Source organism: Delphinus delphis, chromosome X (assembly GCF_949987515.2).
Source record: "Delphinus delphis chromosome X, mDelDel1.2, whole genome shotgun sequence".
NCBI lineage: Eukaryota > Metazoa > Chordata > Mammalia > Artiodactyla > Delphinidae > Delphinus > Delphinus delphis.
The window spans coordinates 91,111,959-91,129,535 of record NC_082704.1 but is presented as its reverse complement, the minus strand read 5'-3'; the positions used below and the strand labels follow the sequence as shown (position 1 = coordinate 91,129,535).

The window sequence follows — 17,577 nt, the reverse complement described above, 5'->3', positions numbered from 1 at the left end:
GTTTTGAGCAGGAGAGCATTAAGATGAGTTTTAGGTTTTGAAAGGATCACTTGAGCTGCTGCGTGGAGAAGAGATTGCAAGGGCACAAGTGTGGAAGAAAGGAGACCAGGTAGGAGGCTTCTGCGGTTGTCTATAATGATTTATAGATTTTTAATATTTTTGATGTGTTTTAATCAATTGCAGTCATTATTCATTTTCATGCTCGAATTGTCCTGTTTTTGGCCAGTGAGAGCCCCTACTTAAGTCAGCTTTTATGTCCTTTTGTAAGACTCTAGGAGTCTGATAACTTCCTTGCTTTCAGGCACAAGGTGTTCAAGGCTTGTCTTGTTCATTTCTTGCCCCAGAATTGGAGCTGGCCATTTCTCCAAACAGTCCCATTTCTGTTTAGTGGGTAAAGGTACTTAAATCCACAATATGGATATTAGGTATAGTACTGCTATTAGGTAATCGCCGCTTCGACTCTTCAAGCGGACATAGCTAAAAATTACTTATTTTTTAGAAGGAAAAACATAAATCACCAATTCATACTGATGCTTCTTCCTACTCAATTATAGTTTTTAATTTTACTTCTTCGATTTTGTCAGATAATGTTGGTACCTAATGACATTAACATAATCATTCATTTGCTTTTTCCTTTAATGTGTGTGTATAAAAGTTTCAAAATAACAACATTTCCATTACCAGTAACAACAAAACCACTGTATGCTGTTTAGGATTTCTTCGTGATTCTTTTTGTCAGATGTATCAAAATACTGTTTTACTATTCAACAAAGTAAGAATTCATGAGTCTATGCTGATGTAAATAAGTAAATGAATGGGGAGAAGGAAAAGCTTTCCTTTAAGTAGAAAATCAATTCATAAATGTAGAATAAATTCTGGCATTAGAAAATCACCATTGGGCAGTTATCATCGTAATAACTGAGTCAGATAAGAACCAGCAAAGGGTTCTAACTAGTGTGTGAAAGCTTGAAGAGTGACAGGATGTTTGTATAATCTCAGAGTAGCTCCCCACAGGATACTTACTAACTACAAAAGGTAAAATGTTAACATATGGGGAATCTGAGCGAAAGGTGTCTGAAATTCCTTGTACTTTTCTTGTACAATAACTTTTCTGTAAATCTAAAATTATGTAAAATGAAAACAAAACAAAACAACCCACCCTATTTTAAAGTCACTTAAAAGAATTCTCCTTGTGGTTATACTTTCAATTTGTTACATAGTGAGGCCAATTTGTTTTAATTAGATTTTGACTTAATTTGGTGTTTTAATTATACAAAACATGTACACAAAGTTCCAAAGGCAAAACCATAAAAAAATACCTTTCAGAGAGGCCTAGCTTTTGTCCCCTCTCCTCATTTCTCTCACCTCATTGGCATTAGTTTTTGGTTTATCCTTCCATTGTTTGGTTTTGTTTTGAAAATGAGACAATACATACAAATACTCAAAATTTTCACATAACAACACGTGCATTAGATGACTCCATAGCATTACCTAGACATCTTCAGGGAGGTTTGTTTTCTTGTTTTGTTTTTTTAAGGAGAAACATTTGCGCGCTGATGGGAAAGATCCTGTAGAAAGGAAAAAACAACCCCAGAAGAGAAAGGGGATGGGATATAATATGCAAGTGGGAAGGGGGTTGGCCCTAGTGACAGCGAAGAAGGCAGGATACAGGGGCACCTGTAGATGCAGGCAGATGTGGATGTAAGAAGATGTGGAAGTTCTCTTCTGAGCACTTCTATTTTCCATTTACTTGAAATAAAAAGTGATCAGCAGGTGGAAGTGAGGAAGGAGAGGGGGTTGTTGGCAGAAGAGTGAAGGTGTGAAAAGGGTTTTCAAAGAACATGAAAATGAACTAAGACAGTGGTTGGCAAACTTTAGTATCATCATCACACAGATCTGCTGGCCTACATCCCCAGAGTCTCTGACTCATAAGGTCTGGGATGAGCTTAAGGATGTGCATCTCTAATAAGGTCCTGAGTGATGGTTTTTTTGTTTGTTTGTCTTGTCCTGAGTGATGTTGATGCTACTGGTCTAGGAGCCATACTTTTTGAGAACCACCAGACTAAGGAAATATAGCAGGACTGTTGGCAGCATAGGGGCCCACTCGAGGTTTGTGGTCATGAGTTTGAAACAAGACCAATCAGCACTCTTCTGTGTTTGTACCCAGCAGTCCTCATGTTAGCTGGTGAGGTTCAGGCCTGGAGTGGGTGGTGAGCTGAATTTAACAAGGGTTGGGATCTAGATAAGAAAGGCCGGTAATATCATAAATGGATGGCACCAAACAAGCATATCCATTTATTTCTTCTTTTCTACTTCTATCTTTTGTATAAATAAAAAGCTAAGATATCAACAGAGTTCAAGGAAGAGGAAGGGTGAGCAGAAGAGCATGTATGGGAATAAGCTGAGAACACCAAAACAAAAAGCAGAAAGTTCAGAATGAACAGGAAAAAGCTCATATAAAGGAAGAACTAAGAAAAGCTTACATTCAAACCTGGTCACAGTAGGGTCATCAGGGAACTGAAGATTAAAACAGAATTAGTGTTTTGAAAAGGGATGGCTTAGGTGTGGAAAAATAGCTAGCATGATAAAAATTTTATATTAGATTTTATGAAATAGAACATATAATAGATAAACACTATTTAGTCATTTAAATAAATCCTGCCAGGATCCCGAAAAGATATTTGTACACCTATGTTTATTGCAGCATTATTCACAATAGTCAAGAGGTGGAAGCAACCCAAATGTCCACTGACAGATGAATGGATAAAGAAAATATGGTATGTACGTACAATGGAATATTACGTAGCTTGAAAAAGCAGGAAATCCTGTCACATGGTACAACATGGGTGAACCTCAAGGATATTATGCTAAACGAAATAAGCCCGTCATAAAAGGACAAATACTGTACGATCTGACTCAAATGAATTACCTAGAGTAGTCAAAAATCATAGAAAGTAGAAAGGTAGTTGCCAAGGGTAGGGGAAGAGGGAGAGGGGGCTAATGTTTAGTGGACACAGACTTTCAGTTGGGCAAGATGAAAAATTTCTATATATAAACACAACAATAAGTATATTTAACACTACTGAACAATATAAATATACCTTATAAAGTATAACAATATAAGTATACTTTTGCACAGTATAAATATACTTAACACTACTGAACTGTACTTTTTAAAATAGTTAAGATAGTTAATTTAATGTTATGTTTTTTTAACAACACACACACACACACACACACACACACACACACACACACACACACACAAATTCCTCCTAGACCAATACAGTAATCATCTTCCTTCTCAGAAGTTCTAGAGTGAAGAGCTACAAAATATTTTTATTCTGGCAATTTAAAAATATTCTGTCCCATGTGTCATATTTATAACAAACTAAAAGCTCTGGAGAATATGATGTTTAGAAGAGTGTATGTACCCAGAAATAATTAGAATGTTAGATAAAGCCCAATGAGTTAAATATTTAGTGTAAAGTAAACAAAGCTACAGGGTAACAATTATGAGGAGGATATTAACTAACTTCTTCATTTCAGATGACAACAAAAAAGAAGAAATGACGTTAAACTGCAGGGCCAACAGTTACATAGAGGGACAGATAGTGGTTAAATATTGGACTAGGACCACAAAAAACCCCTGCAGAATTACTTCATTATTTTCTTTAAAATATAGGAGATATTTTAATTTACTTGGGAGAGTTCATCATGGTGCTAAAAAGGAGAGAATACTATCACAAATTTCATCTAACCCTAAAATTATAAGATTGTTTTAGAAAATAAATCCAAGGCCTTAAGGGAATACATGAAAATATACTAAAATAACACACAGATCAAATAAACCTTTTAAAAAATAATAAAATAATTCATTACTCATGTTACTATAATGCAATACAGGTGTCGACTTAAAAAAAATGCACGGGCTTCCCTGGTGGCGCAGTGGTTGAGAGTCCGCCTGCCGATGCAGGGGACACGGGTTCGTGCCCCGGTCCGGGAAGATCCCACATGCTGCGGAGCGGCTGGGCCCATGAGCCATGGCCGCTGAGCCTGCGCGTCCGGAGCCTGTGCTCTGCAACGGGAGAGGCCACAGCAGTGAGAGGCCCGCGTACCCGGGGGTGGGGGGGGAAAGCACAACGTGAGAGTTGCGAGTTACGTTTTATTGGGGGCAAAATGAGGACTGCAGCCTGGGAGACAGCATCCCAGATAGCTCTGAGAAACTGCTCCAAAGAGACAGGGAGGAAGGTCAGTGATTTTGGTGAAGGGGGAATACATACAATCAAGCACATATTTTTTACAAAAGGTTTCTGCTAGTCTCGTGCAGGTTACTGCTAGTCATGAGGAGCAGACGTCACCATGAAGGATTTTAGTGTTTCTCTAGATATGAGATACAAGAATTGGGCTCATACAATTGTCTCCTGAAAATAACTAACTATCTGAAGCCCTGTTCTGCCAGTTTTTCCCAGAGCACAGAGGGCCTCATTTCAGCTCTCCACCCTGAACTCCTTTCAGGGCGTGTTGAAAGTCAGCAGCTGCAGCAGCACATGATTTAATCCTTGTAGAGGTAGATGGCAAGTGCCAATGGAAAATGCCAATTTTTTGTTGACACAGGAATGCCACTTTATGTGATTGTTAGTTTCTAAAATGAATCCAGAAAGAAAGAGAAATTAAATGCTTGTGCTTTAAAAGTACATGTAGCATATTATGTATCATTAGTTAGGAGAAACAGAAAAATGCATATTTCTGCTTAGAATTTATAACCTTTATGCGGGGGGAAGGAGGGAAAACTTTTCACAATTGTCCAAGTGGAAGGTATTCATAGAAAAGATATAAATAATTTCTCAAAGTTAAGTGTCGATTAAGCTTAAAGATAAAGTTGTTGCATAGTGGTAGGTTTTTTTTTTTTAATATTTTCACAAGGAGTCTAAGGGTTGTCATATTGAAAAAAGAAAGAAAAGAGAAAAAACACACCTACCACCACATGCAAATATAAAAAATAAAAAGACAACCCCAACCAATTGCACCACAACCGGATGGAGGAACCCAGCTGACACACCAAGACGAGTCTCTGTGTCTAGGGAATCTTGGGGTTCAGCTCCTTTTACTTCAAGAGAGCCTGAACTGTGAGTATGCCTTGATTTCAATTGCATAATGATCCGTTTTTTTTAAGTTACATTCTGATTATCTGAGTAATATAAATGAAACCTGCTTCATGGTGACTAGCAACACTTTGTTTCTAGAAACCTGAGTAAACTGAATGATACCTCTGCCGTGACTTGACTTAAAATGAGGCTGTCTTCTTAGTTACTTGAAGTACTTTAGGACATGAGATATTTACGCTCATACTATCAATACTGTCACATTGTTTATACTGTATTTTGTGTACTGCCACAAAGACTTGCAGATCTACTTGAATCAATTAAAAGTTATTTTCATATGCAACAAATTTTATTTCCAGTGTATTATAAGTGATCTGTAACTTATTAACTTTATTAAGTTATGCTGACTCCCTATTTTCAATAATAGTATTTTCTTTATTATATGATTTCTATTTTATGGTAATTTACCAGACCAATTAAATTTTAAGTTTCGTGTTTCAGAAGTTAATATAGTGAATATTAGAGAAAAGAAAAAGCAAAATACCCTTTAGTGAATTCACCTAAAATTAAAAAATGTTTTAGCTACAGTTAAATTGATAACAAAAGCTAATGTACTACTAATATTCTTTCTAAAGTAACATGCTTTCAATTTTCACTTTGTATGCAGAAATTAGTGCAATTTTTAAAGCATGGCCTGAATGATTCAGTGATTATCAAGTCAAACTACAAACGTAAACGGCTGCTACCACTGCCAACTAGGTATGTATTTTAACATAGCAATGTGATGTTTTCACAAACATGCCCAAACTGCATTTAAAAAGCTTTTGCTCATTGGAGGCCACAGTGGAATCTGTCGGGTCCTGCCCTCTAATACAGAAGCTCCTGTAGGAGCCAGCTGAAAAATTACAGGCAAGGGGAGGGTGGTGCTGGTGGGTACAATGCAGCACTAATACAGGGTTGCGAACTTCAGGATTTGTCAAGTCACAACATTAAAAACCATTAACCATCTACTATCAGAAAACCACTGTGACCACTTCACACCAGTCACAACTAATGTCCACTAGGAAACTGGTTCCTATGTGAATGCAGTGGTTTGTTTCCTATCTTCACTGGCCATTCTTAACAAATCAAGTAAGTAGTTTTTAAAACATCAGTAAATGGCCTTAGGAACAGCGAGTGATTGACACATTGTAAAGGAGGCAGAAATCAGCCATTAAGTTCCAAACAGAATCTAATCTGTTAATTTGTTAATAAATGACTGAACACTAGCCATTCAATACAGGGTTCTAAATGACAGCTACTACTACTATTTAAACAAATACATTCTTCTCTTTAAGCTTGAAAATAAAGCAAAACCAGAAAGGTTTATTGGTGATCTTGTACAACTATTATTTATTTATTTCATTTGCAGATTAGAGCTGAGGCAAATGGTTTCAGGGTACGTGCTTTGCGCTAATGGCTTTCTAGAAACATCTTGATAATGACAATCAGGCCTAGAAATAAGTTTGAAAAGATATGCTCTGGGGAATATGCTGAACATTCTGATGAATGATTTGTGATTCTGTAAACTCTGGACTTACTTACTTACTATAATGGACATAGCAAATAAAAAGGTTAGTACCTTTTCCAAAGAGGTAAAAGCTAGATGACAATCTTTTCTTAAAATCGCTAATGTGGATAATGCTAAAGGAATCATGTCAAAATGCCGCTGACAGAACTCATCATTAATAAAGAAAAGGCTGATCATATGTGATTAGGAGGAGTGAGGTTTGGTGAAAAGGATCATGGGCTCTAAAAGCTAGACGGATCTGAGTCTCAACTTGGGTACAGACATTTAAGAGCTCTGTGGTCATGGGTAACGATCAAAACATCTTTATCTTTCATTAATACCTACCTCACAAAGTTATTATAAGGATTATGTAAATGAAATAATATAAATGTGCTTAACACACTGTCTGGTACACAGCATATGCTAAATAAATATTAGTTACTGGTTTAGTCATCTAGCTCAAGGGTTCAATTCTGACTTCACATTAGAATCCCCTGAGGAGCTTTTAAAGGAAACCATTGCCTGGAGCCCATTCCAGACCAATTAAATCAGAAGATCTGGGGATGGAGCCAGGCATTGGTATCTTTAAAAAGCCCTCAAGAGGATTCTAATATGCAGCCGGGACTGAGAGCCACTGAGAGTCTCTTCTACAAAGTATCCAACTGTGGCAGTCTCAAAAAATCTTCCGTGGTAAAACCTTATTGCCTCCCCAAATAGATTGTTTCATTCTAAAAAAGCATTTCCTTAAAAGCAGGCAACATCTGTCTCTGCATTTTTACTCACTGGTCCTTCTTCTGCTTTCTGAAGACATACATTAGGAGGTGAAATGCTTTTCTCCATGGCCTTGAAAGTGTTCACATCTCCAGGTGCCTGTTTCCTTCCACTTGCTCCTCTGACATGATTTGGGCTCTTCCCCCCCGCACTGGCTCTGTGGCCTTTTTTAAGTGTGCTGCTGAGGATGAAACACTGTATTCCAGGTGGAACCCTACCAGCTTAGGACAGTACCGATTAGTAGTGACAATCTTCGTTTAAGACACTCCATAGGTATGAAGTCAACCAAAGACAGGTTAGTTTTTGCTGCAGCCACGTCACACTGCGGACACAGCAACTGCAGTCAATTGCAATTGTGTTTTTGTTCATGTAGCTAAAGGCCTTCCTGTACTTGAATAGTTTATTTTAATATCCACATGTAGGACTTTACATACTTTTCTACTAAATTCCCTTTTTCATTCAACAGCATTTATTGTGCTAAACACTTGGTACACAGAGGCAAACAAAACAGACTTGTTTCCTAACCCTAATGGAGTTTTAAAATATAGCAATGGAGAAGAAAAAAAAAACAAAACAAAAACTCTATGACCTTTAAAGTCATTTCAGCTGTCTGAGCTCTCAAAATCGTGTCACCTGTCATGCCTCAGCTCACTTTCATCAGTGGCTATGAGATGTTTCTACCTGAGCCTCAGCCAATTCCCTATGTGACCACACAACACAGATCCCCTACAGGGGCCCTTCTCCTCTTCTTGGTAATCTACATTGCATTATCAGCTCCATTTGTGGCAGCCTGCCATTCTTCCTGGATTGCCCTTTCCTGTTTAGAATTTCAGATCACCAGAAACACGCGTGTAAGTTTATATAAGCTTTGTGAAATCTGTCTCCGTGCAGTTGAGACACACCACAGACCAGGCTCAGTCCTCTTGCCTCCCTCCCTCCGTTGTCCTCAGCTCTGGCGACAGGCTCTTACCAGGGATTACATAACTTCCTCTTCACCAGTCAGTTCCTCTACCAAGGATTCGATTTCCCCCCTTGACAAAATTTTAAACAGGAATTTCACACTCTAATAAAATGGTTTCTTCTTGATCAAATTATAGGTAGTTTTAAGAAAGGCTAACTTCTTCCAAATGCTTTTCTCTGTGTATAAGGTCAAATCAGGAAATTAATTATGGTAATTCAAATCCACTGTACAGCATTCAAAGTTTAAATGCACACTCCTGAAAAAATATTTACCGAGAGCAGGGTCTCTGTCATTTTCACCTTCGTTTTCCAAGCAGTACTTAGCCAAGTGTGAGATATTCACTAAAACAAAAGTAATCAAAAGGTGTTTTTTTTAAAGCTAACTGTCATTGAACACTTATTATGTTCCAGGGTAAACATAACACTTGTTATGTTCCAGTTTTGTTGTTTGTAGAATGCATTTTTCCATTTCTACAAACAAAAAAACTAAGGCTTAGAAAAGATTAAGTTGTTGGCTGAAGGTCACAGAGTTAGTTAGGTCTGATTTTGATAACCTTGCCCTGAATGTCTTTATGACACCTCCTAAGAAGCTTCTGTAAAGAATTTGGGAAGTCACTCTAAGAAAGGAATGTGACAAGACCCTCTGGAATCCTCTCCTCACATCTCCTCTTTATGATGGCCTCTCAGACTGAACTCTTCACAGCAGCCAATGCCCAGCAAAGAGCCAGTAACAAATAGCACTGCTAACATTCTCTGCTGCCACACACAAGTGTAATTCACACACTATTTTACAAACAGTCTCACATGACCTAGCCCACGGAATATTTCAGCTGCAGTTACTTCCTTCCAAAATCTTGGTTTACACATCCTCTTTCCCATCTACATTATCACTCTATGTTCTATGCTTCTAGGTCAAGGAGACTCTCCAAGGTGCCTAACTGGCGGCTGTCACCACCTGACTTGGTTTTGTTTGGCTACTTTGCTCTCCTGTGCAGTGTTACGAGCCTGCCTAATGAGGCAAGTGCTGTGCTCTATTGGTCTGTTACGGTAATTGCATGCCCCCGTAGGCAAGTGATTTTAATACCCTCAACTTGGTGTTAGGTTGAAAAGGAAGAAATTTAGGACTATTTCTCCTATTCCCACCATGGAATGAGAGACTGCCACAGTTTATCTGTCACATACCATGTAGCAACACGTGTCAAAATGAATGAATGCCACCTATGAGGGAAAGAGTCAAGGCAGGAAGCTGGACAGGGGCCAGCAGTGGGCCTAGCTCACTCATGTCTGTAACTACCTTTAGGGAAACTGACACTCATCTTCGAAAAATATGAGCTGTCATTTCACCTCCATCTCTATTCCCATAAAAACCTCCCTAAAAGATGATTCCATAGTTCATCTATTTATTTTAATATAACAAATGAAACCTTGAACATTTATCATAGCATAGAAAAGGTCAGAGCAGGACATTCCACAAGATTCTACTATATGTGCTGCTTGTTTCGTGATACCATAATGCTGCTACATATATTGTGTAGATATCCAAATGGTCCAAAGTAGGATAAAAGGAAAGCTTCTCACAATGTCTGAAAATAAATCATTTACTATTTGTGCTTTGAGCTAAAGTAATTGTTATTAAAATAACAAGTGACTCAATGTTTGGCATTCTGTTGTAGGAGAAATCTGAAGACATAAAAGCTACAGTCAAGGAACATGTCATTTAGCACCTTCACTTTTTGATCCCTAGAGAAGACAATGAGAAGTCAGATGGTAACAATGACGACAACTTCAGTCAGCAGCTGGCCTTGCTCCTCCCAGGGAGTGCACTTTGTAACTAATCACAGCGTCCAATGGCCACACAACTTCTCAGGAGCCTCAAATTTTACTGCCTGTTCCATGGATGAAAAATTACTCTCTAATGTGTTAACAACATTCTACTCTGTTATTTTCATCGTGGGCCTCATTGGAAACATAATTGCCCTCTATGTATTTCTGGGTATCCACCGCAAAAGGAATTCCATTCAGATTTACCTACTCAATGTAGCCATTGCAGACCTCTTACTTATCTTCTGCCTCCCTTTCCGAATAATGTATCACATTAACCAAAACAAGTGGACACTAGGTGTGATTCTTTGCAAGGTTGTGGGAACACTATTTTATATGAACATGTACATTAGCATTATTTTGCTTGGATTCATCAGTTTGGATCGCTACATAAAAATTAATCGGTCTATACAACAACGGAAGGCGATAACAACCAAACAGAGTATTTATGTTTGCTGTATAGTATGGATAATTGCCCTTGCTGGATTTTTAACTATGATTATTTTAACCCTTAAGAAAGGAGGTCATAATTCCACAATGTGTTTCCATTATAGAGATAAGCATAATGCAAAAGGAGAAGCAATTTTTAACTACATTCTTGTGGTAATGTTCTGGCTAATTTTCCTACTAATAATCCTTTCCTATATTAAGATTGGCAAGAATCTATTGAGGATTTCTAAAAGGAGGTCAAAATTTCCTAATTCTGGCAAATATGCCACTACAGCCCGGAATTCCTTTATTGTGCTTATCATTTTTACTGTATGTTTTGTTCCCTATCATGGCTTCCGATTTGTCTATATTTCTTCACAGCTAAATATGTCGTCTTGCTATTGGAAGGAAATCGTTCACAAAACCAATGAGATCATGCTGGTTTTCTCATCTTTTAATAGCTGTTTAGATCCAGTCATGTATTTCCTGATGTCCAGTAACATTCGCAAAATAATGTGCCAACTTCTTTCTAGACGGTTTCAAGGGGAAGCAAGCAGGAGTGAAAGCACTTCAGAAGTTAAACCAGGATACTCCCTGCATGATACATTCGCTACAGCTAAAATTCAGTCTACTTCTTAAAGCACTTACGGTAAACATATTAAAAAGAATGATAAAATACAGCCTAATTCCTTGAAGAACAAAAAATTATGAAACAAAGCTCTAGCATTTACAAAGCTTAGATCCTCCCAAAGTTCTTTGCTTATTTGTGATATTTCATTTGCTTAATTACAAAATATTTTAAGTGCAAGCTTACACTCACCACTAGATTTTAAATCTGTATATAAAATCTTTTAGGCTAACACTGTCAACATAGATTATAAAATTAAATGAAATTTATGGTTTTAACCACAGAATAATTAAAGAAAATGTTATAGTTTCTCAAGTCACTAAAGTAGCTATTCAAAATTAAGTACCTAATACTAATTTAAAGTGTGCTTAAAAGTTAACCGATTTGAGGACCGACTTAAAATGTCAGAAAATATGTTCATTGTCATTTAAAAAGCTTGTATAATTTGCCACTGTATTCATTTACGTCTAAACCTCTATTAACAGATGAAATAATAAAATTCTAATAAAAAATGAAATCACCCACTATCTATCACTGCTTAGTACAATAGGTGAGCTAAAATTCAATAGCCTAGCGACAGTACTTAAGACTGCACCTTACTTAAAACAGATTTATAAACAATTCGGCCATCTTGGACCATACACTTTGATAAAGCGAAATTGAAGATGTGTACACCCTGTGATCCAGCAAGTCCACTACGAGGTATACATCTTACAGAACCACTCAAACATGTATACAAGAAAACGTGTAAAGATGCTCAGTGACCTACTGCTCACAATACTAAACAAATGTAAACACCCTGAGTGTGCATCAGCAAAGGAATGGAGAAAAAAACTTCATCTGCATGCATCAACGTGGAGAATTGGCAAAAATAATGTTGAATAAAAACCAAAAACTGCAAAGGGGTATGTACCCTATGAAATCACTTATGTAAAATACAAAACCACATAAAACAATACCGTATTCTTTACAGATCTATACATATGCAATAAAAATATAAAACATACGTCATAATATACACAAGCATATATACCAACTTAAGGTTAATGGTTACATCTGGAGAGATTTGAAGCAAACATGGCAAAATATTAATAATGTCTGTTAAACATGTGTGGTAATACATGGGTATTTGTTATGTAATTTTTGGTATATATCTGAGTGTTTGAAATATTTCATAACAATAAAGAAAACCTGTAGGTTAGAATTAAAAGGAGCAAATTCTGAAATTTTCATGTATGTTCAAAAATAACTAGAGAGTAAGCTCTAAGAGAAAGGGCCCTTCGTATTTTTTAAAAAAATTTATCTTATTGAAGTATAGTTGATTTACAATGTTGTGTTAATTTCTGCTGTACAGCAAAGTGATTCAGTTATACACACATATATATATACATTCTTTTTCATATTCTTTTCCATTATGGTTTATCACAGGATATTGAATGTAGTTCCCTGTGCTATACAGTAGGACCTTGTTGTTTATCTATTCTATATATACTACTTTGTATCTGCTAATCCCAAACCCCCAATCCAGCCCTCTCTCATCCCAAGGGCAACCCCCTTGGCAACCACAAGTCTGTTCTCTATATCTGTCAGTCTGTTTCTGTATCGTAGGTAAATTCATTTGTGTCATATTTTAGATTCCACATGCAAGTGATATTATATGGCATCTGTCTTTCCGTTTCTGACTTACTTCCCTTAGTATGATAATCTCTAGGTCCATCCATGTTGCTGCAAATGGCATTATTTTATTCTTTTTTTATGGCTGAGTAGTATTCCATTGTGTGTGTGTGTGTGTGTGTGTGTGTGTGTGTGTGTGTGTATACCACATCTTCTTTATCCATTCATCTGTCGATGGACATTTAGGTTGTTTCCATGTCTTGGCTACTGTGCTGCTATGAACATAGGGGTGCATGTATCTTTTTGAATTATAGTTTTCTCTGGATATATGCCCAGGAGTGGGATTGCTGGATCATATGGCAACTCTATTTTTAGTTTTTTGAGGAACCTCCATACTGTTTTCCATAGTGGCTGCCCCAATTTACATTCCCACCAACAGTGTAAGAGGGTTTCAAAAGGGCCCTCATTCATCACTGACTACCAGAGCATAGTTGCATTGCCTAGCACAAAGAAGATCAATACATATTTGTTGAATAACTGAATGAACGAGTGAGTGAATGGATGGATGAACAAGAAGGGAAGGAGGGAGGGAAGGGGTGCTTAACAGAGCTGAAAAAGTAGGTTATTTTCCTAGTCAACGTATCTAGATATAGCTGCAGAAAACGTCATACAATTGTAATCAGGAGATGTCATTAAGGCAACCATTCTCAAGTTTGGCCAGCATTGTTCTTTTTTTTTTAACATCTTTATTGGAGTATTATTGCTTTACAATGGTGTGTTAGTTTTTGCTTTATAACAGTTTTTTGATTACATACAGAATCAGAATGCTGTTGACTTAATATGTAAAAGCCTGTTATGACAAACTGCAAGGATCCATTCATAAGTTTCTGTCACAGAGTATGAGAATTTTTTTTTTTATACTCAGAATACTTCTTCAAACTTCAGGTAGGCCACTGACTGGGAAATCAGTATTAAAGAGTATGAAGAATTTCGTTAGGGCTGAATTTATTTTAATGAGATTTGGATTGTATACAGTTAGTGTTCAGTTAGTTGTATTTCAGTAAGTGTACACAAATGGTTGAACAAACAATAGGTCAAAGCAGAATTATATTTAAAAAACAAGAAACATTTGAGAATAAAAATAGAAATTTGGGGCTTCACTGGTGGCGCAGTGGTTGAGAGTCTGCCTGCTGATGCAGGGGACACGGGTTCGTGCCCCGGTCCGGGAAGATCCCACATGCCGCGGAGCGGCTGGGCCCGTGAGCCATGGCTGCCGAGCCTGTGCGTCCGGAGCCTGTGCTCCGCAATGGGAGAGGCCACAACAGTGAGAGGCCCACATACCGCAAAAAAAAAAAAAAAAAAAAAAAAAATTTGCAGAAAAATCAGAGGCTCAGAAAAAAGTAATAAATTTTATATTAATTACTGTGCTCTGACAATCGTTAACAAATACCAAACTGAAATTCAGTATTTCTGTTTGTATAATTTAAAAATATGACAATACTGATTTTCTCTCATGTTTTCAAAATTAAAATCTTTTTTACATTGGTAAACATTTTATATCCCTACATGTGTCTATTGTAAACATACAGTTTGAATGGTTAAATTACATTATTATTATTACTAGTAGTAGTTTTATGGAACATTAAAAGAAACACATATACACTCATAATTCTAGAAGCTTTCTCATTATTTATATTAAATGAGATGATCCCTATAAAGCCCTGCACAATGGCATTCTTAAAAAAGTACACTGAGTCAATTCTTGCTATAATATTTGTGATAAAATAAATTTTATTGAAAGTCAACCTATCTATAAGCTCCTAACAGATTTTCTTTACCGACAGAAGTTTCACTAATAACATACCTTAGAGTAACCTGACTCCTGAGAATGTTACTAAATTTTTAGAAAAATTTGCTAAACTAAACAAATTTAAGGCTATTTATTACATATAATCTTTTATTTCTTATTAAGCATTGGTGTACACAATGCTTTTGTGGTGTACACAAAACACTGTCCCTACCTCCCCCAAGCCAAGATTTAGTTCTAGAAGCATACAGAAAAGGGAAATTCAGAAGTATATACATATTCTCACCTTGCAAAAGATCTTGAGAACAAGTTTCTAAATAACATCTCACATATGCAAAACCAAACAAGGGCATAATTAACTGCCTGGTTGCGAGAGTAAGACCTAAATGCTGAGTTTTGCTGTTAGTTTTGGAAAAGTATTCTGTGCAGAGCTGGGTTTGATAGCAGTTGAATTTCTAAGATCAGGTCAATAGAAAAAGAAAATTCTGTTCTAGTACAGAAGGTTTTGTTTTCAACTTCTTTTTAAAATGGATTCTTCAGTCCTGCTGATATGAAAGTAGAACTAATATAATTACAGCTCTGTGAAGCAAAGCCTTACTGAAAAGTTATCCATAAGAGAAAAACAGCATGAAATAGAGTTCTCTCAACAGGCAGCCTGGATTGTGCAGAAACATGTTAACAGGCTAATTATTTTTTAGCCTTTTGAAGTATGAATGGAAACTTATTTTTACCAGATATTAAAATATATTCTTATCCTTCATTAAGGATAACACCGTGGAGCACATGCAAGGATAAACTTATCAATGGAACAGAATGCACAGCTCTACGCAGACCCTCAGTGATACATGAGAAAATTATATGACAAATTAATCACTCTCAACAGGGTAGGAGCAGGAACAAATCAGAGGGCAACCTAGGAGTCTGTTAGTCAAGATGTGCTAGAAGCTTGCAAAGTGGGGTTCAGTGAATTTTTTTTTAACATCTTTATTGGAGTATAATTGCTTTACAATGGTGTGTTAGTTTCTGCTGTTAAATGAATTTTTAAAAAGTTTGAGTGACTCTGATACACTTTCCTCCTTCAAAGAGAATTACTGCAAATAAAGGAGACATCACAAAGAGCATAGGGGAAGAAAGAAATGAATTAATAAATAGTGCTGTGCTTATTTAAAATAAAAGCCAATTTATAGCCTTGCCTCATATCACACCAAAAAAATTATAACTGGATCAAAGAGTTAAATGTAAATAATGAATGCATTAAAAGACTTAAAAATATGTGACTAACTCATCTGTGGAAGGGAAAAGACTTCCTATTAATAAAATAGAAATAACCACAGGAAAAGATGCATAGATTTGACTTTTAAAAGTAGACTATTTTTTTGTCAAAAACCATAAACAAAAATAAAAGCAAAAGCATAAAGTGAGAAAAATATTCACAACAGATATGACATTTACTGGAGAGTTTTTAATGTCAGGCACCAACGGACACCATAAACTTCCAAAGAAACTTGTATTTTTGATCAGAAGAAAGCATTTGAATCTCAGAATATAATCTGAACTATGACAACTCGAATGAGATAGAAACTCTCAAAATGGACGATGCAGTGTCCTTTTTCGTAGCTACATGGCCCAGTTGAGAACACATTCCTATAAGTGGCTGCTATAGTGCCTCAGTTCAGTCTGGTTTTCAAATTAAGGCGTGGAGGACTGCTTGCGTGGTGGTAACAATAGACTCAGAGCTAAAATGGAAGTGCTAGGTTTGTCGTAAACTTCTATTTTGCCTCTTATTTCCCCCCTTCAAGTTTACATGCAACGGAACGGGAAGCAAAGTAAATATATATTTATGTACCTTTTACTGTGCTGGGTGCTCGCAATGCATTATTATCATTTACTCCTCATTGCATCGTGATTGAAGTATTTTCTGTATTTTACATATGAGGGGATGCAAGTTGGTAGACTTTTATTCCACAGGCATTGTCTCTGCTAAGACACTGCTTTTCGTTTTCATTTCATTCTGCCCAAGCACAATGGTAATTACTGAGATGTCTTTTGTTTTTTTAAAAAAACATAAATGGGTATTAATATGTATTTAGGGCAAAAAATTCTGCTTATTACTCATCAAAACTGTGTGATGTCAAAAGACCAAAATCTTAAAGAACTAGTTTTCTAGCTATCACACATTTGTACACTCTGTGAAAGCTCTGCCTGAAACATGGACAATAAAGCAGTACAAAGCATACAGGTTGAATAGACAGAGAAAAAAAAAGAAATCAAATTAGAGCATCTCACCCTTATTAATTTTGCTTCTAGCCCAGGAAATGCATAAAGAACCATCATAAGATGAGCTTTGGAAACGGTTTCTAATTGTGGTTTGGATACAGGTATTGATGATGCATAGAATCTCTTTTTGTGTTAGTAAGCCATGCAAGTTATTCCAGGAGCAACAGTTAACTGTTACAGTTATACTCTGGTTTGGTAATTCCACATATAATAATTTTTTAGGTATAAAATATTTCAAACATACAAAAAAGTAAAAATATAACATAACAGGTAGCTAAGCACCCATCACCCAAATTGTGCAGATGTTAATGTTTTGGCCCTATTTGCTTAACTGTTCTCTTGTACCTATACATAATCCAAGAAGATATACTAAAGCTCATCCGGAGGTAGCCTCTTGCCTAAAGTTAGTGTATATCATTTTGATGTACATGTTTATACTATTATAACATTCGTAAGTGGCATGAATAACAATGTGCATTAGTTTTTGTTTTTAAAATTTAACAAATAGTATCTCACTAATACATCCTTTTGTAACTTTTTTCACTCAAATTACGTTTGTGTTGATAGATTCATTCGTTTTAACAGATGCATAGTGTTTTACTGTGAGAATAAACAA

General features: G+C 36.4%; 2 protein-coding genes across 11 annotated transcripts in view; one reads left to right on the top strand and one right to left on the bottom strand.

Annotated features, from left to right (window-relative positions):
- Positions 1-17,577, bottom strand: part of CASK (calcium/calmodulin dependent serine protein kinase) — a 387,139-nt gene that overhangs the window by 138,991 nt on the left and 230,571 nt on the right. The window lies entirely within an intron of this gene.
- GPR34 (G protein-coupled receptor 34) lies at positions 5,773-12,471 on the top strand. Its single transcript, XM_060003054.1, has 2 exons — positions 5,773-5,864; positions 10,059-12,471. The coding sequence occupies exon 2, from the start codon at positions 10,138-10,140 to the stop codon at positions 11,272-11,274; it is 1,137 nt and encodes a 378-aa protein (XP_059859037.1). The 5' UTR covers positions 5,773-5,864; positions 10,059-10,137; the 3' UTR covers positions 11,275-12,471.

What these genes read in the sequence shown, in the direction of transcription:
- GPR34 (XM_060003054.1), top strand. Translation starts at nt 10,138, where the DNA reads ATGAGAAGTCAGATGGTAACAATGACGACAACTTCAGTCAGCAGCTGG.